The 23,262-nt window shown below is 42.4% G+C and overlaps 1 protein-coding gene across 9 annotated transcripts in view; it reads left to right on the top strand.

Moving 5' to 3' along the window:
• pik3c2b (phosphatidylinositol-4-phosphate 3-kinase, catalytic subunit type 2 beta) overlaps nucleotides 1–23,262 on the top strand; it is a 148,152-nt gene that overhangs the window by 52,872 nt on the left and 72,018 nt on the right. For all 9 annotated transcript variants that reach the window (XR_011358511.1, XR_011358510.1, XM_069942020.1 and 6 more), the window contains 4 exons: nucleotides 1,098–1,131; nucleotides 5,587–5,779; nucleotides 12,545–12,667; nucleotides 14,866–15,033. Coding sequence is in view for 7 of the 9 variants with exons in the window: in XM_069942020.1 (XP_069798121.1) it covers nucleotides 1,098–1,131; nucleotides 5,587–5,779; nucleotides 12,545–12,667; nucleotides 14,866–15,033 (518 nt within the window). In the remaining 2 variants the exon portion in view is untranslated. The remainder of the gene's footprint in view (nucleotides 1–1,097; nucleotides 1,132–5,586; nucleotides 5,780–12,544; nucleotides 12,668–14,865; nucleotides 15,034–23,262) is intronic.

The raw sequence follows: 23,262 nt of genomic DNA on the forward strand, positions 1-23,262 counted from the left end.
TTGTTTGCCCTCCATGTGACTTGTATTGGGAGGTCCCTGTGTAAAAGAGAGTGCATGAAAATTCTACTGGTTAGCAGACCTAATCTCTTCCTCATTCAGTACCTAAAGCAGATTATCTAGGCATTGCAATTTATGGGTCAGTACAACTCCAATTATCGGAAACTGTTGGGACCGGGCCTATGTCAGATAAACTTTTTTTTCAGATAACCAGTCATTTTAAAAAAAAATAACAGCCCAGTAGCAACAGCAAATCACTTGTAACAGTGTTTAAACAGCAACAAACAACAAGGGAAGACTTCTTAATCATTAAAATAATGTTTAATTCTCACCAAAAAAATGTTGGTCAATGACACCTCCTTAATGAGGTCCTGCTCTGGAGCCCGATGTCCCCGCTCCTGCCAGGAGCCAGCTCTCCTTGATGACGCCAGGACAAGAGATTCTTCTAACCACTTGCGGCTGGGAAACAGTGGCACACAATTTTAGAGGGAAGAGTTGGAGAGAAAAGTCAAGAGAGGAAGGTAAAGAAGAAATGGAAAGTGAGAGGGGAGGGAATTACTTTAAACGAGGACAGTCGTCTAATTTCACGTTGAGTTAATTTTTTTTTCCAACCTGTGAGGTCATTTTGGTTCTGGTCAAAAAATAATTGGGATAAATGAGAATTTCTGATTTGTTTTAAATATCCTCATTTATCCAAAATTTAATTTTTTTTTGGATAAATGAGGATTTCGGAGTATCTAATTTTTGGATAATCTGAGTTGTACTGCAGATGCATACAAGATAACTATGGCATTTCCTAAATAACAACACTGACTACAGACTTCAGAATTGGCTTTGAGTTGTATTGAAAAATCCTCATGTTGTGAAATACAACTGAAGAAATACAAGTTTTTCATTCACCCCACTGGAAAGGAATTGGAAGAATTTTCTAACAAAAAACTCTTCTAGTTTAGTGTGTGTAAATGTACATGTATCATACACCTCAAGCTATCCACATTGTAGTGGAAGTTCAAAGAAGGATTTAGCAGTGAAAAGTTAAAGCCCATGGTACTGTGTCCTGCAGGCTAGATGTTAATCCTTAGTCTTTCACTTTTCTGCAGGATCCTTGTGGGCTGGCAAGAAAAGAGAATCGAGGTAAGAGATTAGTGTTTCTTTAAGCTCTCGGTAGATGATGGTTGAGTTTGAGTGTTCAGTCCATCAGGAGAAAGAAATAAGTGAGCCTCAGAATGGATTCAATGACCTCATTCTGCATTGGTTCTGGTCTCCCGCCGGGGTCCTTTCATGTAATATTATTGATTATTTTAATATAACTTAAGAACTTCTGAACCTTTGAAATATCTCAGTATTATGTCAAGCCAACACTTCACACTGCTCCTCTCAGTGGTGTGGTAAATATAAATTATTTATTGGTTGACAACTATTGAAAAGCAAACCTTCAATCCTGGCATCACCCTTAAATCTGGAGAGAATGTACACTTTATACCTATCAATTCAGTGACCCTCAGTTTCATTACATTGATCTTTAATTAGATTTTTTAAAAATCTAGTCTTCAGTTCATTTCATCTCCATTCTAAACTCTTTTCACACATTTCCTTTGTTGTCTGTTATTGGGATACAGATCTGTTGGGTATCAGCAATCTAGTTTAATTAGTCATTCTTTTCTGGTGTACGAGGTATCTCAGCTGAGGAGGGAATGACATGGAAACATCTCCTAATCCCCAGCTAGTGTGAATTTTCCAGCAGGAATCACTGGTGTCTCTTGGTTGTGGTGTTGGGGTGGCCTTTGCCACAGTCCACTAAATCACCACTGACTGGAAGTTGGGATCTTCTAGCTCACACATTGAAGTCACTGGACACTTAAGTTGGTACACTTAAGGTTCTTGTTTTTACATTGGAAAGTAAACTGGGTGAATGCCTTTTGTGTGCACAGCTTCCTGTTAAAGCTGGTGGAAGGAAATGATTGAGATCAGGAAACTATTAAATAATCAGCTTTGTTCCTGAAATTCACACCAAAGGAAAAACTGACAAAGACTTCTCGTTCCAGCTTTTTGCCCTCTGGATAAGCGCAAGTTACAGCTTGCAAAAATGTGGCAGATCAATCCATCTTCTCAACATTAAAATGATTATTCCTCACTTCACTACATCTACTGATTGGGCTGTTGAATTTTCACACAGTCCTTTTACTGTTTTAAAGAATGGATTAAAGGCATCTTCTATAGGCTCTATATTAAGCTATTAGATTCAGTTGTTGTCTTGTGCTTTACTTGGGGCACCTTGTTTCTGTGGTTGACAGAAAGCAAGGGTTACTGCACTCTTGACTGCCATTGAATTAAAACATCCCCTCCAGCCTTCATTTCACACTGAATGCCGGGTAAAAGGTTGATTTATAGGACTAGGTGTTACAATCCCTGACTTTTCAGTATTGGTTAGATTGATCCCCTCTTGTAGAGCTAGTACGGTTGGTTGCCTCAATTACAGTAATGGAGGATGATCACTAGGGAATATTACCCAGATTCGGACCCATCTACAGTTGTATTCCCTGGTATCGCTGGCTGTTTTGCACTTTTAAGCACAAGACACCCACTGCCAAGGTAGGCCCACCACAGGCTGATCAGACCTGGATGTCTATCCATTTCTCCTAGTGGTCATTTTGATTCCAGATAGCTTCCCTCCTTTTCAGCCAGAGGCAGTGACTGCTCATTTCAGTTGATTCGGAAAAGGATTTAATTGCCTTTCTGGGGACCTGCCCCGTGATTCCTACTTCCCTCAGAAGCTAGGTCAAGGATTTGGTAACAAATTCTCTGCAACTGACTTCAGCAGGGCACACCCTCACTTTCCAGCCTCGCTCTTCTGCTTCTGCGGTAAGATTAGTATAACGTAGTGTCTTCCGTTCTTGCGCCTCATCCATGGTACTTTCCCAAGGAACCATCAGCTCAATAATGAAGGCAATCTGCTGAGAGTTGGACCAGAGTACCAGATTTGGTCTCAGGTTGGTGCTGACAATTTCCAGTGGAAGGATGAGTTTTACAACCAATTTCCAGTGTCTGGCTCTGTTCAGTTGGCCTTTGTCTCGGTGTGAGGAGGAGTGGGTCCAGTGCCTTATTCCCTTCTGAATGAAAGGTGTTGCGCAAGGGAGGGTATTTGGGTTCTGAGAGTTTGACAGCAGGACATTTGAAGTTCTTCTTTCTTCATTCAACTGCTATACATCTGGTATGCCACGAGGTATATTGGCCTTGGATAAGACTGACATTGCACCCAGCCAAAATATATTTGTAGCAGGAATTGTGCAGAGGGGACATGCTGGGTCCTCTCCCAACCACAGATTTAGGTTTGTGGGAGAGCGCAGGTTGTTCTATTTGACTCCTTATTCCACAACTCCTTCCAGGTTAGCCTCCTCCTATCAATGCCCTCCCATTTTGTCCATTGCCCTTGCTTTGGTTGAGTTATGGCTTCGGCAAACTTGGTTGCTTCTTCTTGTCGGGGCACTTCCTCCACCACCAGCTGCCATGGACCATCTTTCTGCCAGGTGGGTTTCTTTGTTTCTAAGCCAAAGGCCATCTACCTAATTGCACATAACCCATGATGTCCCGGTGTCGGAACACTGATTTTGCAGCCAGCATCCATTTTCTGCATGTTGATAAGGCTGGGCAGCACCTCTTATGCACACTTTAGTGCATTTGTATTTCTCCACAAGGCTAGACAATGGCAACGACAGGATTCCATCCCCATAAAACCCTACTCTACTAAGACATCTGGGTAGCCTTCCTCATTTGGCACTCTGAGTGTCCCACTTTTTTCTACAGTAAAAATGCTTTTGATGAACTTGTAAGGATCTATGTAGAAGTTCGCTCTTTCCCGGTCTTTCTTTTTATGCTGTCTTTCAGGCGCTCTGCTCTTTGGAGACTGGCAAGAAACTTCCTTTTCTTTTACTGTCACATAGTGATTCCTCCCTTTTCCTCCTCTCTTGCCTTCCTCCATTGCTTCCTCAGTTGGTGTCTTTATCTTACGAGTCTCGATTTTTGTTGCCTTCTTGATTTGAGTTTACTTAGTTCATTCTATTTCCTTTCTCTTTTCCCTCACTCCAAATGTCTCCAGTTCATAACTGGATATGATGTTTCCCATCTTTTCCATTTTCTTTTCCACAGATCCCTCAATCCCCTCTAGTCAGTGAACAAGATCTATGTCAATGGACTTCCATCCTTGTCTCTTGCAGCACTTGGGCCACAATATTTCTAGCTTGTACCCATTGATCTTCCTTTCTGATGCTGGTTTTGGCTGGTTGGACTCGGGATATGTAGTTGTTGCTGGGTCTGCAGTTGTTTGAATTTTGCTTGTGGTTGGGATATTGATATCTTGTGGGCTGTGGGGGTTCCCTTGCCACTGGGCTTCATTCGACTGATTTGACCTACCTCCTGCTGACTCCAGGGGTATTCTTCATTTGACCCTTTTGTAGCTATTAGTGGGTGGATCCTACATGCTGTTCTGAGATGGCTCCTGCTGGCATGGGTAGCTAGATAGGACCAAATCTGGTTCTGAAGGAGGATCTCAGGCTTAGAATGTTAACTATTCGTCTTTCTTTTGTGTTGAACATTTCCAGGATGTTCTTTTTCCTTAATTGAACCATAGAAACACTCAGTAGCAATAATTTAATTAGATGTTGCAGAACTGGTTCTCTATGGGGGGAGTATTGGTGCATAAATGAACGTATCTTTTCCTCTGATGGGAAAAGTGGAGGTAGTTCCCTCTTTGGCTTTTTTTTTTATCCTGTGGGAAGATTAATTTCAGTTGAGTCATGATTATTGACACTAATATTGAGTCTTAATCTATGTAAAACAAACAAGCAAGTCTTCAATTTTGTGCAATCCCAAAAATGTAGCTAAGATTTCTGGTTCTGATTACACCAAGGGTGTATTCCACAATGCATCTGTTCACCTTTGTCATGTAAAGAGAGTTAAGGGAATAGTTCTTATTTGCTCTTTCAATTTTAATGGATTTTTTTTATAATTGAAAACTTGGTATGATTTGTTTTCTGCCTTGTGTCAGAATCTTTTAAATGTGGCTTTCAGAGTATAAATATTTATGATAGCATAAAATGTGCATCTTGATGGTCAACTCACCTAATTCATTGTTTTTCAGTGAATCCACACTCAATATTTAGTCATTTTTAATTATTTTTTTTAAATAAATTTTTTGACATAAAGACTCCTTTTGCTGTTACTAACACTTCCATGGGCATCATTTACCTAGTAATGTCTTGCTTAAGTAATCATTCTTTCTGTATAAGCAGAGGGAGTGAGTGAGTAAAAATCAGTTCATCTCATAATAGCGTCGTGTAAGAAGTGCTGCATAGGAAAATTAACACTATGAGTGATGTGGCCAAAAATAACACGAGTAGAAACTCAGAAATAATCTGAGACAGAAAGGGGGTTATCTTTGGAAATTGTGCCAGGGTGAAGGAGGTCAAATCCAGGACACATCAACAGGGCTATTTCAGGAACTCTTTTTTTTTAACTATGTGAAAAATGGCAAGATGTTTAGAAACATAATGATGGAGCTAGATTCATGACTGTTTGTTTCTCTCATAACAGCTACAATTGGGGAAGCTTTAACAGCTGCCATTTTGGATCTGGTGGAACTCTACTGCAACAGCTTCAATGCGGATTTCCACACGGTGGCTCCAAGTCGCAAGGATACTCAAACACAGAGTGCTCGCCTCATCGACAGTCCTCTCACTTTCAGCATCTATGCAGCTCACAGGATTCCTATCACGTGGGCAGCGAGGTAATTTATCCTATAATGTGAGCACTGGCTTTGCCTTGTTTGAAGACCATCTGCTCCACATGTGGATTAGTCCTGAAACATATTGATGATTACTACATGGGTGGGAGTTTTCCCCTTGTCCTTCCAGAGTTGATAGGTCTGCATTTCTTTTGAGGAGGAAAGAATTGGCCAGTGAAATGTTGTGAGGTTGCAAACAAAGTTGAAATCAAAGAAACTAAAAAAAATACTTGCATTTGTATGGCCCCTCGGTGATGGCACACAGCTGTATTACTGCACTAAGCAGGAAGCCATATGCTTGTTCTAATTGAGTCAATGCAGTTGGGTAGAAAATTATAATTTTAGAATTTGACAATTTTGATGGCTCAGGTGTCTTGAACCATCTGTCAGTCTCAAACTGTGGGGACAGAGTTATAAAGAAACTTCTTCACTTGGGATGAAATATTCCAGATTTCTGCTTCCCAATCCTTCCCTAAAAAAAACACTTAAAATTTGTGCCCTTAACTGATCATTTGGTCATCTCTTGTGATAAAGCTTGGTGTCAAAATTTGCCCCACAAACCAACAGAGGACATTTATTTCTTTTAGAGGCCATATAAGTACAAGCGGATCTTGTTGAGCTTAAGAGTCATGCGGATAAAAAGTGGGTGTGGAATGGGTTGCCGTGGTGGTAGTGGTGCAGTAAGAGGCTTCTCAATAGACCTGTGTAATATACATGGAGTAGAGGGAGATGCATCATGTTCAGAGGCTAGGTTTAATTTGGCTCTGTGTTCAGTACAGACATCCTTGGCCTTGCTTCTGTGCTGTACTGTTCCATGGTAACAATATTTCCATCAAGAAGCATTGGCTGGGATGGAATGACACTGTCCGCAATGTGGTGATGAATGGAAACAAGTGGTGAGATGCAGTGTTGAGCAATGATTGCCTTCCAGCTCATTTGTGCAGTCTGGTTACAAACATCTTTCACCTCTTTGTGCAGTCTAGACAGAGACATACAAGCACAGTGACAGGCCCTTCTGGCCCACAAGCCCATGTTGCCCAATACACCCATTGAAGGGTGGGAGGAAACCAGAGCACCCGGAGGAAACCAATGAAGACATGGGGAGAACGTAAAGCTCCTTATGGGTAGTATGGGATTCGAACCTGGGTCATTGGCTCGGAAACGGCGTTATGCTAACTGCTACACTAACCATGCCGTGCATATTCTCAAATTCATGCAGGACTGAGAAGATATTATTATTTTCTGTGATTGTTGAAAGTCAGCACTGAAAACTTGGTAATGGTACCTCAGTGCTGCATTGGCGAGTTGGCATAGATTTTATACTCATCCCCTTGAGTATGGCTGAAATGTAAAAACACAAAGCTGGAGAAACTCAGTAGGTCAAGCAGTGTCTTTTATATAGCAAAGGTAAAAATATATAACAGATGTTTCGGGCTAGAGCCCTTCATCAAGGTATGGAAAAATGTTGGCAGGCGTCCAAACAAAAAAGTTGGAGGGGAGGTGTGGTCACAAAGGCTAAGGTGAGAAGGGAGGGAGGAGATACCAGTGATCAAGGGGAGGAGGGATGGCTAGGTGAATAAAGGGGGAAGGGACAGAGGAGAAAGGGAAGGGAAGAGGGGGGAAAAAAGAGAGCAGGTTAGCAGAAACCAGAAAAGTCATTATTAATGCCATCTGGCTGGAGAGTGCCCAGACGGATAATCCGGTACTGTTCTTCCAATTTATGGGTGGTCTTGGTGGGATAGTACACAAGGCCATGGACAGACATGTGAGTATGGGAGCGTGCACAAAACTGAAATGGTTGGCTACTGGGAGGTCTCTGTCACTGGTGCAGGCGGAGCGAAGGTGCTCAGTGAAACTATCTCCCATTCTGCGCCCAGTCTCTCTGATGTAGAGAAGGTCACAAAGGGAGCACCTGTGCAGTAAATCAGTCCTGCAAATACAGTCTTGCTTCATTTGAAAGGCCTGTTTGAGGCTCTGGACCATGGTGAGGGAGGGGGTGTGGGCGCAGTTGTGGCACCTCCTGCTGCCACAGGTAAAGGTGCTGGGGTGGGTGGTGATTATTGGTGATGAATAAGTACAAGAGGGAGTCATGGAGGGAGCAGTCCTTACAGGAGGAGATAGGAAGATTTGTCTGGTAATGGGATCCTGTTGTAAATGCCAGAAATTCCAGAAGATAATGTATTAGATGCAGACGTTGGTGGGGCGGTAGGTGAGAATAAGTGGGATTCTATTTTTGTTGCATCTAGCGGGGGGGGCGGCAGGGCAGAAGAGCGGAAAACTGGAGGAGATGCGGGTAAGGCCTGAGTTGAGGATGGTGGAGGGGAAGCCACGTTTGTGGAAGAAGGCAGACATTTTAGATGATATGGACTGGAATCCTCATCTTAGGAACAGACGTGGCGGAGACCAAGAAATTGAGAGAAGGGGGGGATAGAATCCTTGCAGGGGACAGGGTGTGAGGAAGTGTAGTCAAGGTAGTTGTAGCAGGTAGTGGGTTTGTAATGTATGTCAGTCGAAAGCTTGTCTCCCTAGATGGAGACAGAGAGATCCAGGGAGGGGAGAATGTTGTCAGAGATGGACCAGGTGAGTTTGAGATCAGGGTGGAAGTTGCCCGCAAAGTGGATGAAGTTGACAAGCTTATTGCGGATACATGAGGTCATCCATATATTGGAGGAAGAGTTGAGAGGTCTTACCTGTGAAGGTTTGCAGCTTGGATTGCACCACAAAACCCACAAACAGGCAGGCATAACTGGGACCCACGCAGGTACCCATAACTATTCCTTTGATTTGGAGGAAATGAGACGAATTAAGTGAGAAGTTGTCTAAAATGAGGGCAAGTTCTGCCAGGCGGAGGAGGGTGGTGGTAGAGGGTGACTGGTCGGGTCTCTGGTCCAGAAAGAAGCGAAGTGATTAAAAACCATCTGTATGGGGGATGGAGGCATAGAGGGATTAAAAATCCATTGTGGGGATGAGGCGGTCTAGTTCGGTTGAAGTGTAACTTTGGACCAGAGCAAAAAAAGAGGAAGTTCATAAGAACGTGCAATTGTTTTGGCTTTCAGTGTCCTATTCACAGGGTACTTTTGAAGGGGAAGAGGAAATTATTTTTGCTTAGCAAACATAAAGTAATGGCAATGTAATAATGATTTAAATGCTAGTCAATGGGGAAAATATCCAGACCACTCGGGACAGCTCTCCAGCCATTCTGTGAAATAATGTCAGGATTTTTTTGATGTCCAATTGAGATGATGCGGATTTGATTTTTTTTTTAATATCACATCTAAGAAATAACACATCCCACAGTAAAGCAGCCAAGTATTTTACTGAAGTTTAAACCTGTTTTTTTGACTTCTAATTTCTGGGAAAGGTCTTGATGCCACAGTATTCTGCACAACATATGAATAGTGGTGGGGAGAGACTGCAGTAAATGGGGACTTTAAACTTTTAATAGATTATTGGTGGTCAGAGTACATTTGGTCTTGACAGTCCTGGGACAACAGTGGAGATAAACAGCCTGGACTTCACTGTTCACTGTCCAACAGAACTGCTGTTGGAAAGTTTTCAGTGGTTGGGCCCTGCATCAGATTTGGTTATGCTACCAATCATACTCATTCAGATTACTTTTTCTGACAAGAGCTGCAAACACAAACGTTGCTAGAATGTAGTTCCCGGGAATCTGAAACTGCAAAATCAGGGCCTTTCAGGGAGGAAGGGAAACAAAAACGAAAAGCATTTGGTTCAATAGCGAACCAATGATATCCACATAATATCCTGGGAGAGCAGATGGTGCCCAGTAGGTGCCTACTGACACCATCAAATAAAAAGAATCAAATCGCAGACACAAGGTGAACTGTCCAAAGCAGAAGTCCGTGTGATCCTGTGAGCATCTGTGTAATCGCAATTGGCTGGTGAAAGGGTTAATCCTCTGCTCTGGCCCCTGTGGCTGGAGCTGCAATGTGAACAATAGACCTTCTTGCTGTTTTTTTAATTTATCCCTTCTTAACAAATGGAAGACAGCATGACTCAATCTGAAGGGTAAAGGTATCAGCCAATGCCTGTTGACCTGCCACTTGCTTTGGAGTAGCCGAAGGGGTTTGTTCAAACCTTGGGAAACTTCCCACAGTGTTTTTTTTTCTCTCCTCTTTCCAAGGGCTTGTGTGACAGAAAAGGCTGATAGAAACTGCAGTGCCCCTCGGGACCTCTGCCATTGTGTTGCTTTAATGTATGCTGATTGACGATTGGGCTCTGATAAATGATGTACCCTGGGAAACTCTGTTTGCCCTTTGGCCTTTGTCCCCAGATATAATCCGCCCCCTACTTGTCGCCAGGCACCTGTCACATGCTTGGTCTGTGCTGAGAAGCATTTTCTGGGCAGGCATCTTGAATGGACAGATGTCCTTCTGCCTCTTGCTGGCTCCCACACCCCTCGAGGTATGGTTTTGAGGAAGAGGGGAGGGGCAGCAACTGCTCCTGCACTTCTTTCTCAACATGAAGTGACTTAACTCTGTGAACTATAGCTTGATTTAAGAAGCAATTAGTTTCACCACTTGGCATTAAACATGTCACACCGAACACTCTTTATTTTCCCCAGGGAACTGAGGGTCACTTATATTTTTTTTTAATCAAATCTCTTTTTTTTATAATTAGCTTTCAAAAGTTTTAAATTGACCCTGTTACAGCAATTTCTATAACCTTGTATTCCACCGTGATGTCAAATGATCTTTGCATTTTTGTTGGATGCCTGCAGCGTTATTGAATTGTTCGAGGGCAGAAAGAAGATCAAATATTACATTTTATTTGATTATGCTCCTGTGAATCAGCTTGGGATAGTTTGCGTAAATGCCACAATATGATTATGTTGTAAACATTCGTGCACCATTCCTGTAGGGATAGTTAACCTAAAGTTAAAAATGCCACTGAAAATTAGTCTGTTATGCTTGAAGGTTGGTTATTGTTTTTGGTCATATTGCATGATTGGAAAAGTACAAGAACCTTCAAAAGGAGCTCTCATTATGCAAAAATAGAATAGTTGCAGTGTGAGTCATCATTACCCTGCAAATTGATGTCTCCGTTTGCACCTTATTTCAAAATTACTTAATTTGTTAGTGGTGGTGGTATCAAAACACTCTGCTACGCTACTGATTGAAGTTGTTCCTGGTTCCTAAAACTGATATAAATGCAAGTTTGAATTTTAATAACATTATGAATAATCCTTAACCTGCATTACCTCGTTTCACAATCAGTCACCTTCGCCCTGCTAAATAAATAACTCCCATGAAGATGTTCACAGTGATTAACCCTTGCATTGCTGCTATACATTTATTTATTTCATTCTCAACCCCGTTGAAGAAACATCAGTTAGCACAAGGAACAATTAGCGCTAAACCTTTGTGATGTTAAATTTGCAACTGTACAGAGTGCAATTCAGTATGCTCAATTATGAAACTCTATGCCATTGAACCTTATTCATTTAGAGCTGATCTAATCTGCATCTTGCCTTCATTATCCCTGCCTGATGCCTATACTCAGTCAAAGTGCACCTTTTGATCTAGAAAGCAAATTTCCAGCAAGCTTTTGGCAAAGAGGATGAAACATTTCTTAACCATTTGTGTGGAATTTGCGCTGTCACTTTCACCTCTGGTTTGCATTATTATTTTGACAGAGCAAAGGAAATTCTTGGCACTGAAATGCAAGATGAGATTGAGGATGAAAGCATACTTTTCAGGAACAAGGGTGGTACAGTTAGTGTAGCGGTTAGCACCACGCTATTAGACCCGGGTTTGAATCCTCCTCTGTACGTTCTCTCCATCTGTTCATGGGCTTCCTCTAGAGGCTCTGGTTTCAAAGTTCAAATTTATTATTAAAGTACATTCATGACATCATATGCAACCCTGGGATTCTTTATCCTGCAGGCCAGGCAGAATCTCTATTTATCAGTAGTGCAAGCCGTTCTCAAGAAAAAGATGTCTACAAAAGAGAGAAATGTGAACAAAGACAAATGTAAACAAACTGTGCAAACACAGAAAAAAAAATATTCAGTCATAAATAATTAAGAGTAGGAGTCCTTAAAAGTCTCTGAATCTGTCTGTGGAGGGATAGCAACTGTTCCTGAACCTGGTGGAATGAAGCACCTATACCTCTTTCCTGATGGCAACAGCAGGGAAAACTGGATGGTATGGATCCTTGATGATTGCTGCTGCTCTCTGATGGAGGCATTACATGTAGATTTTCTCCATGGTGGGGAGAGTTTTGCCGGTGATGTACTGGGCTGTGTCCACTACCTTTTGCAGGACTTTCCGCTCCGAGGTATTGGTGCTTTCATACCAGGCCATGATGCAACTGGTTAGCACACTTCCCACTACCCATCTGTAGAAGTTTGCCAAGGTTTTCAATGTCGCATCAAACCTCCGCAAACTCTTGAGGTCGAGGCGCTGGCGTGCTTTTTTCACAATGACATTAGACTGTTGGGTCCAGGAAAGCTTCTCCTAGATAGTGACTCCCAGGAATTTAGATTTACTCATCCACTGAATCCCTGAATGGTCACTGGACGATATGTTCCACAAGACATATGGAGTTGGCAGGTTTATTAGTCAAATGGACATATATGAGAGTTGTGGGGTGGAAGGGCTGTATTTCTGTTTAAAAAATTAAATTATAGAAAGGTGGTTCACCTGAATTGTTGAACTTGGATGTTTGGTGAAATTTGGAGCAGATCAGAGACTATTTGATTATGGGAATGAAAACAATTTTCTTTGTACCCACTCCCTCTCACAGTTACGAAGATTTTTATTTGTCTTGCGGCCTCAGCCATGGGGGGAAAGAGCTGTGCGGGCAGCTGCCAACAAAGAAAACTCACATCTACAAGTACCTCTTCCATCTCCTCATCTGGGATCAGCAGTGAGTAAATTAAATGTACATTTGTAACCTTTTTAAAGCTTATTCTGTTACAAGAATGATGGTTTGAAACACGTGTCCATTCTCCAATCCTTCAAGAAATTCCTTGGCCAGGCTTGGAGACAAAAGAGCCCGCAGGTGCTGAAACACAGAGCAAAAGACAAACTGCTGGAGGAACCCAATGGCTCAAGTAGCATCTGGGGGAGTGGAAAAGAAACGGACTGTTTCAGGGCCTAATCCTGCATTAACCCAAATGTCAACAGTTCTTCCCAACCTATCCCCTCCCCAACTCCCCACAAATACTGAGCAGCTCCAGCAATTTGTTTTGTGGTCCAGAATCCAGCATCTGCATTCTCCAGTGTATCTAAAAACTCAGTCACTTCAAGTCGAGTTCAAGTCTAGTCAAGTTTATTGTCATCTGATTGTACAACTACAACTCAATGAAGCAATGTTGTCCGATCCTCGGTACAAAATATGCAGACACACAACCAAACATACAGTAACATGCATACAGACAAATAATACATATGCAGGGCAAGTATTCATATATACAAATAAATAAATACATTTGTTCTGGAAATATGAGAGCCTCGGATGGTTAGTGTGAGCAGTTCCTTTGGTCATTCAGCATTCTCACTGCCCGTGGGAAGAAACTGTTCCTCAGCCTGGTGGTGCTGGCTCTGATCCTCCTGTATCTCTTCCCCGACGGGAGCAGCTGAAAGATGCTGCGTGCAAGGTGGAAGGGGTCCTCAATGATTTTGCGAGTTCTCTTCAGACAATGATCCCAGTAGATGAGGCCGATGGGTGGGGGGAAGACTCCAGTGATCCTCTCTGCCACTCTTGTGATCCTATGGATTGACTCCAATCCATTTCTCTGCAGCAACCGTACCACACTCTGATGCAACTGGCCTGGTAGAGCTCCTGTAGAAGGTTGACATGATGGTAGCCCATTTGGTGGGCTGAATGGAGATGTTGTGCAGAGCAGTTACTCATCTACATTCTGTTCCTCCAGTGTGGAGGAGATCACAAAGTGAGCAGCAAATGCCATTTACAGAACTGGAATGAGTACGTCAATCATTGTTTCAGCTGGAAAGAGTGTTTCCACCCTTGCAAGGGTAGAAGTGATAAAGGAGAGTGTTGCATCTCCCACACTGCAAAGAGAATGTGCTTTGAGAAGGAGAGTGTGCTTTGGTACTTCAACGAACATGGAAGGGACAGTCCTTTTAGAATGCTGGATGAGGAGGGCAAGTTGATGGTGACATGACATTGAAGATGATGGAAATTTAGGGAACTGGTGGGGTAGGACGTAGCAAATACCATCTTCACCACTTCGTTTTCTCTGCAAACTAGAATGGCTTGCTCAGTTTTCTCTGGTCATCAACCTGAAAGAGTAATTCTGTTTCTCTCACTGTAAAGATGCTGTATAACTTGCTAAATAGTCCCACATGCTATTTTTAATTTCATCTTTTCTTCTCAATGCTTTGCCTTCCTTGTCCAGCTGAATGGAACAGTTTCTCCCTTTTTTCTATTGTTATTGGCCAAATCCATAGGCAGAGAAATCCTTGCAATGGATCTTCTTCCTGTTCCTGCAGTGTTACTTCTGGAATTCCCCAAGAGATGCTGATCCAACAAACGGCAAATGAAAATGCTGGTGCTACAACCCTAACTCACCACCAGCTTTCTTGACTCTCCCACTGTCTCTCGTTTCTAATACTAGTCATTTGGCATTCAATATCAGATCAGTAAAAGTTGTTCCAACTAAATATTGGGAAGGCTGAATCCATTGTCTTCAGTTCCTGCCACATATTACTCACTCCTTCCATTCCTGGTAAAAAAAAAATCTAAAGCTAAGTCAGACCATTTGTAACCAATTGCGTTCAGCCCAAAGTTGATCTTCGGACTACATATCCTTTCCATAATAATGGTCACTGTCATCCAAGACTGACTCCATCCATTTCAACTTGTATCCGGAAATCCTTTTCCATGCCTGTGTAACCTCTTATTGTGAATATTCCCATGTTTTCCTGATCACCCTTCCTATATCCATCCAACACAGTTAGTTCATAAGCTCTTTCTCCAAAGCATTTAACCTTCCAGTCCACTTCCAGTTTCCCTTGTCCACGTCTCTTGCCTATCCCGTTAATAAATCTGAGCTGGTGAAAGTCCCGTCTTGAACGGTCATGTTCATTTGTCTCTTCCAGGATCTGTTTCCCCATTAACATTAACCAGCTGCCAAGAGAGACCCTTCTGACGCTGACACTCTATGCCTTTCCTGTTCCTCCTCCCGGGAGCTCATCAGAAGCCAGCAAGCAGCGGCGTACCCCGGAGACAATGGGATGGGTGACCATGCCACTTTTCAACTTCCGGCAGTAAGTATTTTATTTTCAGTAAGTGCCAGGGTTTGTTTTTCAGCCAGCCAGAGAAAGATGAACAAGTCAGACCATGAACAGAGTGGTTTGCTTTCCTCAGGCTTTGTCTTGATATTCACCTGCTTATTTATGTAATTTGTAATAAAAGCCAAAGCTGATTCTTCAACATTGCTGGTTTATGCCATGTTGCTAATGTGCTCCTTTTGAAGAGCTAAGTTGATGGTGCACTTAAATACATTGATTTACTGTAGCAAGCACTGATGTGTAATGTTAAGTCAACCTCTGGCTCCCTATAGCCATCTGGTCATTTAAAAGGATCTTGCAGCATTTCAGGCCACTGGTGGGACAGTGAATCTTACCAATAGTGGTGGTTATAGATCATCTTGAAAGGTTCACCATTCACTTGTGTTGGTTGTAAGCTATAAAGTTGCAGACTGCCCTCTGCTGAATCCTGTCAGTTACTCCAGTGAAGGGCTTCATTGGTTATGCCTGTTGACAGCAGACATGATGTCATCTCTTTATGTATCTGAAGATCTGAATGATGCACCATTGCTGTGGGACTGGATAACTAACCCTTGGGGTGTATTAACAGCTGGCTGACAAATTGATCCCAGAGGAGTGCAAACTATTGCTAAACAACTGATTGGCCAGTTTTACAGAAAAGTAGAAGTGATAGTCAATATTGCTACATACTCAAGTCTGTTTGTCTTGTCTTTTAAGATGCTTTGTTTGTAGTCTACAATATAATGTTTCTCACTTTGGATTTCTGGTAAAGTAGGTGAATGCTAAAGTCTACAGATGCTGTGATTGTAGTAGAAACACAGAATTGCTGAGGGAACTCTGCAGGTCCTGCAGTGTCCATAGTAAGATATAAAACCAACGTTTCGGGCCTGAGCCCTTCTTCAAGGCACAAGTAAAAAGTAATGGAGGCTTAGCAGATGAGGGCTGAGTCAATGGTGGTAGAGGGGAAGCTCTTTTTGAAGTAGGACATTTCAGATGATCTGGCCTGGAATACCTTGTCCTTAAATTTAAATATAGACATGCAGCACAGTAATAGGCCCTTTCGGCCCACAAGCTCATGCTGGTCCAACTACATCCAATTGACCTGAACCCCTGGTAGCAGATGCGACATAGACAGAGGAAATGAGAGGAAAGAATGGAATCCTTACAGGGGACCGGGTGTGAAGTGGTGTAGTTAAGGTAGCTGTGAGAGTTGGGGAGTTTGGAGAAAATGTCCGTCAAGAGTATGTCTCTGAGATGGAGAAAGAGGGATCAAAGAAAGGGAGAGTGTTGCTAGAGATGGACTAAATGGATTTGAGGTCGGGGTTGGAAGTTGGCAGCAAAGTTGATAAAGTCGTCGAGCTCATGCTGAAGCACCGAAACAGTTGTCAATGAAGCGGAGGAAGAGTTGAGGAGCCTTGCCTGTCGAGACTTGTAGCATGAATTGCTCCACGTAGCCAACAGAAAGGCAGACGTAGCAGGGGCCCATGTGGGTACCCATGGCTGCACCTTTGATTTGAAGAAAGTGGGATGAGTTAAGTTTTTTTTTTTTTTTTTTTTTTTTTTTTTTTTTTTGGGATGAGTTAAGTTGTTGAGGGTGAGAACAAGTTCTGCGAGCTGGAGGAAGTACATTTATTTTTGCACAAATAGAATCAGTGTTTTTTTTCAATGTTTTCCTTGGGAGAAGTCTGTTTTCTCGTGTTCAAGTTCAGAAGTGACTTGGCAATTATGAGTCAATTTAATGCACACCATGTAAATTTAAGGTGCAGTAAAGGTAGAGGATTAGTGGAACTGAGCATATAATTTTAACAGGCTTGAGAAGCTAGGAAATGAAAAGAAAGTCCAGAATAATGCAATGTTATCATAGCAGTCAGATATAATGACATTGTCATTATATCAGCACAGTTACAGGCCATTTCAAGCCCTTGCCGCCCAATTTACACCCAATTAACCTACACCTCCAGTTCATTTCATACGGTAAGAGGAAACCTGAGTCTCCCCAGGAAAAACCCACGCAGACACAGGGAGAACGTACAAGTTCCTTTCAGATACCGCAGGATTCTAACCCCAGACCCGATCGCTGGCGCTATAAAGTAGTTGTGCTGACCGCTACTGTGCCCCCTTTAGGTAGCCAATTTCCATTGCAAATTTTATTAAACTGAATAAAATGAAGTGATATTCTCAAGCAAAAAGGGCACCTGGTTTTTATTTGATAATTACTAGACAACACTGTTTCCTGATGATATCTACTGCAATATTATGAAAGCTGCAAAAAAAAATCAACCGTTCGAGCAGCATGGTCCCTATTACAGTGTCAGCGACCCCAGATTTGAATCCTTCTCTGTCTGCAAGGAGTCGCTACGTTCTTCCCCCATATGTATGTGGTTTACTCTGGGCTCTCCATTTTCCTCCCACCCTCCAGAAATCTACATGGTTTGTAGGTTAATTGGTGTAATTGGGCAGTATGGGATCGTATCTCTAAATTAAAATTTAAAATAAAAGAAGATTCTCCCACTGACATATTTCTCCATCTTCTCTTTTAAAAAAAAATTACAGTGGCTTCTCAGGTTACAAATGACCTGACTTTACAAAAATCTGACTTTATGCAATTTTCAAGCTACGAGCAGTAATTGTGATGTAATGTTTTGTGGTATTCATTAATGACTAGAAATAGTCAATTTAATTATGGGCAGCATTAAGTGTTAATGAATATTAAATGAAATGAAAGATCAAGTGTATGTAGAGCAATGAGAAACAGGTAGCTGTATAAAACTCGATGCATAAAAGTGTTGGAGAAACTCAGTAGCTCACTCAGCGTGCATGGAAAGCAAAAGGCTGTCAATGTTTCATCAGGAAGGGCTGGCCTGAAACATCATCTGCCTTTTGCTTTCCATGGATACTACCTACTGTCACAATCACTTCACAGCAGATGCAATATCACTGGCTGTCCACTCAGCTCCTACTGTACAGGTGTACCGTGGACAGCATCACTGTCTGGTATGGAGGAGCCACCACACAGGACAAGAATAAACTCCAGAGGGTTGTTTACTTGGCCTGGAACCATAAAACATTACAGCACAGATATGGGCCCATTCAGCCATTCTAATCTGTGCCAAACCATTTTTCCACTTCGTCCCCACAAACCTGTACCCAGTCCATTGCCCTCCATACCTCTGCCATCTATGTACCTGTCCAAATTCTTCTTAAATGTTAAAATTGAGTCCACATTCGCCATTTCAGCTGGCAGTTTATTCCACCCTCCCACCACTCTGCGTGAAGAGGTTTCCCCTGTGTTCCTCTAAACTTTTCCCCTTTCACCCTTAACCCACGTCTTCTGGTTTGTATCTCATTTACTCTCAGTGGAAAAAGCCTACCTATATTTGCTCTGTCTATCCCCCTTATAATTTTAAATACCTCTATCAAACCTCACCTCATTCTTCTATGCTCCAGGGAATAAAGTCCTAACCTGTTTAATGTTTCCCTGTAACTCAGATCCTGAAGTCCAGGCAACATCCTAGTAAATTTTCTCTGCACTTTTTCTATCTTATTGATATCTTTCCGATAGTTAGCTGACCAAAACTGCACACAATACTCCAAATTTGGCTTTCCCAATATGTTACACAACTTTAACATAACATTCCAACTCCTATACTTTGATTTATTAAGGCCAATATGCCAAACACTCTCTTTACAACCCTATCCTCAAGAGATGCCACTTTCACGGGATTACGTATCTGTATTCCTAGATCCCTCTGTTCTACCGCACTCCTCAGTGGCCAATCATTTACTGTATATGTCTTTTCCTGGTTTGTCCTTCCAAAATGCAACACCTCACAAATGTCTGCATTAAATTGCATGCCATTTTTCAGCCCATTTTTTCTAGCTGGTCCAGGTCCCTCTGCAACCTTTGAGAACCTCCTTTGCTGTCCACAACGCCTCCAGTCTTGGTGTTATCTGCAAGCTTGCTGATCAAATTTACCACATTATCAAAAAGATCATTGACATAGATGAAAAACGACAATCCCTGAGGCCCACCACTCGTCACAGGCCTGCAACATCATGGGCACCAGTCTTCACTTCACCAAGGACATCTACAAGAGGCAGTGTCTTAAGAAAGCAGCCTCTGTCCTCAAGGACTCCCACGACCCAGGCCACACCCTCTTCACTCTGCTACCAACAGGAAAAAGGTACAGGAGCCGGAAGACGAGCACTCAGCGGCACAAAGGCAGTTTCTTCCCTTCTGCCATCAGATTCCTGAATAAATAATGAACCACAAACACTGTCTCACTTTGACATTTTCTTTTCCTTGCACTATTTTTATTTTGTAAGGTGGTTTATAGAAATTTGTGCCCTGAGACGCTGCCGCAAAACAACAAATTTCGTAACATGTTCATGACAATAAATTCTGATTCTGATTTTGATGCTACATGTCCTGCAGAATTTCTTCAAGACTTGTGTACTGTGCTAAACCCCAGCATCTGCAGATTTCTTGTTTGCCTGGCTATGTAAAGTCAGATGTATCTGACGCAGAGAAATTGGCTTACAGACAATTCCCAGGAGCAGAACCCTTGTATAACCTGTGGACTGCCCGCATAGACTTCGGCTGATTTCCTTTTTGCACGGGCCACTGTTTGTCCTTGAAATGAACATTATCCACAGCTGAGGATCATTATGCTCTCTTATTATTGGCTGGGAAGGGGAGGTGTGGGGGGGGGGGGGGGGGGGGGGAAAGAATCACAGCTTGCTGCTTTTAATACAAGATCTGATCCCAGAGTCCTTTAACACAGGAGCGAACAAACTGGGAGTATGATCATGTTTGTAAAATGAAAAACTTTTTGAACATGAACAATAAAGCCAGGAATTTTTAAGAAATGAGTCCCAAAAAATATTCACTGCTGTCCACACAATCAGTGATTTGTAGTCAGAAGCAAGAGTCTGTTACCTCTGATTAAGTTTGACTGAAGATCCTCTCCCTCATGTGATTTCTAATGTGTAATATCTTAGTTAAAGCTGATGCAGCTGAAATGGTTGAATTCGCCAAGTTTCGGGAATTATTTTGTCTTTGGCCGCTGCATGTGGCGTCCCTGGTTGCAAAAACTGTGGAGCTGGGTGGGATAAACACACGAAGCGCACCCCCTCCCTGTATGGTGAACCAGGAGCATTCTTGTTTGGATATTATATATGCAAACCACATGCCAGTACATGGTCCAAAGCCAGCGGGACAGCTGTGGTACATAAAGCTTCAGTTGAATGGTCACAAGAGGTTTTCAGCAAAGCGTTCACACAGATACAAAAGAGATAAAGGGGCCCTGTTTCTTTGTAGAAATGTGGAGATATCCAGAATTACAGCCATTTTTTTTAATTTGAGAAAACTTTGGTGATGTTATTGGTGAAAAATCAGTCAGCATGTTTTTGACCTTTGCACTCCACATCAACATCAAGTATAGATAACAAAAATCAGAAGCAAGGAAAACTTCTATGTCTTATTTTGCCAGCAATGCTCCTCATCCTGTTTGAGCTTTCAAATTCTTTTGAAAAATTTTTTTTCTCTCCTGCTACGTATTTATAATAACTTTTGTTTGGTGGTTTTGTTTGTTTGGCGGGCAGCTCGGTTATCATAGCCGTTAGTGCAACACCTCTTGCGATTGGAAGCAGCATTCAAATCCAGTGCTGTTTGTAAGGAGTTTGTACCTTCTCCCCATGTCTGTGTGGGTTTCCTCCCAGAACTCTGGTTTCCTCCCACCCTTCGAAGCTACCAGCGGTTGTAGGTCAATATGGGTGTAATTGGGCGGCACAGGCTAAAGGTTCTGTTACCGTGCTTGTATACTAAAGTTAAAAAAAATTAAATGTAACATTTAATGACCAAGCCTAGTATTTATCATCTTGCTACTTTACTGTAGAGTAGGTGGTACAAGATTCCTTCCGAGTGCAACCGGTAAAGATACATCCAGAGTGCATTTGGAGAGGAAGTTGCAGAGTTTAGGCTCCTCTTGAAACAGAAGGCTGTCCATTTCTTGGTCTAGATGGTCTGCAAGTCAGAGGGGAGTTTGCAAATGGTGGTGTTTTAAGTCTCCTCTGCCTCACCATTATAGGTTTGGAAGGTGCTGAGGAAGTAATGTTGATGAGCATATTGAATATGTACACTCTGAAGCCACAGTCCCCAGATGGTGGAGTGAATGAATGTGTACGATGGTGGATGAGATGCCAATCCAGCTTCTGGTGTTCCTTGCATGGTCTGAGCTGCTTGAGTTATTGGAGATGCACTGGTCAAGGGGAGCTGGGAATATTCTCCCCTACTTCTGACTTTGTGGATAGTGGAAATATTTCAACGAGTCAGAAACCATACATCACAAGGCCCTAAGCCTCTAATATGTTCTTGAGCCCACAGTATATAGTGAAACCTACTGTGTCTAGCACCTATGGGGATTTGCGCCAACTTTAGACTTCTGTATTTTTTATCTATTTATTTCCCCAATTTTTTCGGCTGTTTCCTTGAATTCCATATAACAGGGGTTTTACTGTATATGTGGCTTGAAACAGAAGGCAAGAGCCAACTGATTTTAAATTCAGCCAACAACAAAAAATAAGTTTAAATCTGATTTTGAGGTTCCTTCCCCCCCCACCCCCGTAGTTGGTCACCATTGAACTGCTAATATTATTGACCTTTACAAGGACCCCTCCATAAATCTTCATCCGCGAAGCCAAGCCAAAGAAAAAGAAAGAACAAGGAGCAGAAGAGTCAAAATTCTTCAAAATTAAATAAAATGAAATCCTGGATTTGTTTTTTATCTCTCTATTCAGATCTGTTAAGTATCCTCATTTAAAAAAAAACACCCAAGTCACTGTAACAGAACGCGCAAGTTCAATGGGAAGATGCCACACGTGAGAATCGTAGCCATGAAGAGGAATCTGAAATACTGGGCAATGAATACAATGAAGCAGAGCAAGATCAAGGGAGATTTATCACTGGCTATGAAGGGGAGGCCATTCAAACCTCCAGGATTGTCCTAGCCCTTCCCTTGAACCATGCTATTGTTCTGTTTTGAATAGTCATCTAATTTTTGTTTGAAAACCGCCGTTGAATCTTGTCTCCAGCACTCCAGACCAAGCGTGCACTTTATCCTCACGTGAGACCTGGTGAGTTTAGCTATGGCAAATCTGTTGCCATATGGTCAGCAGCCTTTTTTGTCATTTAATCACATCCTCCTTTCACCCATGCAGATTCCTGCGGTCTCTGCCCCACCCCAACAGTCTGCTTTTTAAAATCTTAATCTGGAATGACTTCCAGTTCTGATGGCTTTTGACCATCTCTCGACTCTTCTTGACTCTTTGCTGATAATGCTTGACTTGATATTTCCCAGAATTTTCTGTGTTTATTTGAGCTTTGTAGCATTTGGTGTTTTGTTTTTGCATTAAAACTAAGCCTGGTGGTTATTGATCCTTAAGTCATCAGAATCTGGTTTACTTTAGTATTTAATAGGTTTCAAAGATAGAGTAAGGATTTCTATTTGAGTAAATATTTCCTTCTAGTTGAGGAGGCAGTGATGAGTTCAACCATTTTCGTTGTTACGGAAAGTGGGAGAATTTATGTCACAGAAGAAATAATCAAGGCAGAAGAAATACAGGAAGCCAGAAAATTGACAAAGCTACTTGAGAGCTGACCATACGAGTACCGAATATACTCGTGTAATCATCGATACTGTGTAATAGTCAACCTCCCCGTTTTTTTGGCCCCGACCGCCCACCCATCTGAGCTCTTGATGCCCCGTCCGCCCACCCTCCAGTCCCCCTGACGCCCGAGCCGCAGACACTCTCCTAGGCCCTGGCCATCCACCCATCCAACCTCCCGATGCCCTGAATGTGGACTTACCACCCAGTCCTGGCTGCCCAAGCTCCCGATGCCTTGAACGACACAGGTTCTTACCAAGGTCAGAAGTATGACCCACGTTAAAGTCTAGTGGAGATTTCTCATGGAGATTAAAGGAATAATTAGTATTGTTGCACAAAAGCATTGCTGTTTGTGGGAGCTTGCTGTGTAAAGACTAGCTCCCATGTTTGCTTGAGAACAGTAATGGTAACCCATAAAATTGCTTGGGTTTTCAACTGATTTGTGGCATTCTGAAATTGTGCAAGTTGCCAACTACAGTAAAATCCCGGGTATCTGGCAGCCACAGGGTTTGTGGATGCCGGACATGTGCCTGAAACACATTCTTACAATGCCTAATATGC

This window comes from Narcine bancroftii, chromosome 5, assembly GCF_036971445.1.
Source record: "Narcine bancroftii isolate sNarBan1 chromosome 5, sNarBan1.hap1, whole genome shotgun sequence".
NCBI classification, from domain to species: Eukaryota; Metazoa; Chordata; class Chondrichthyes; order Torpediniformes; family Narcinidae; genus Narcine; species Narcine bancroftii.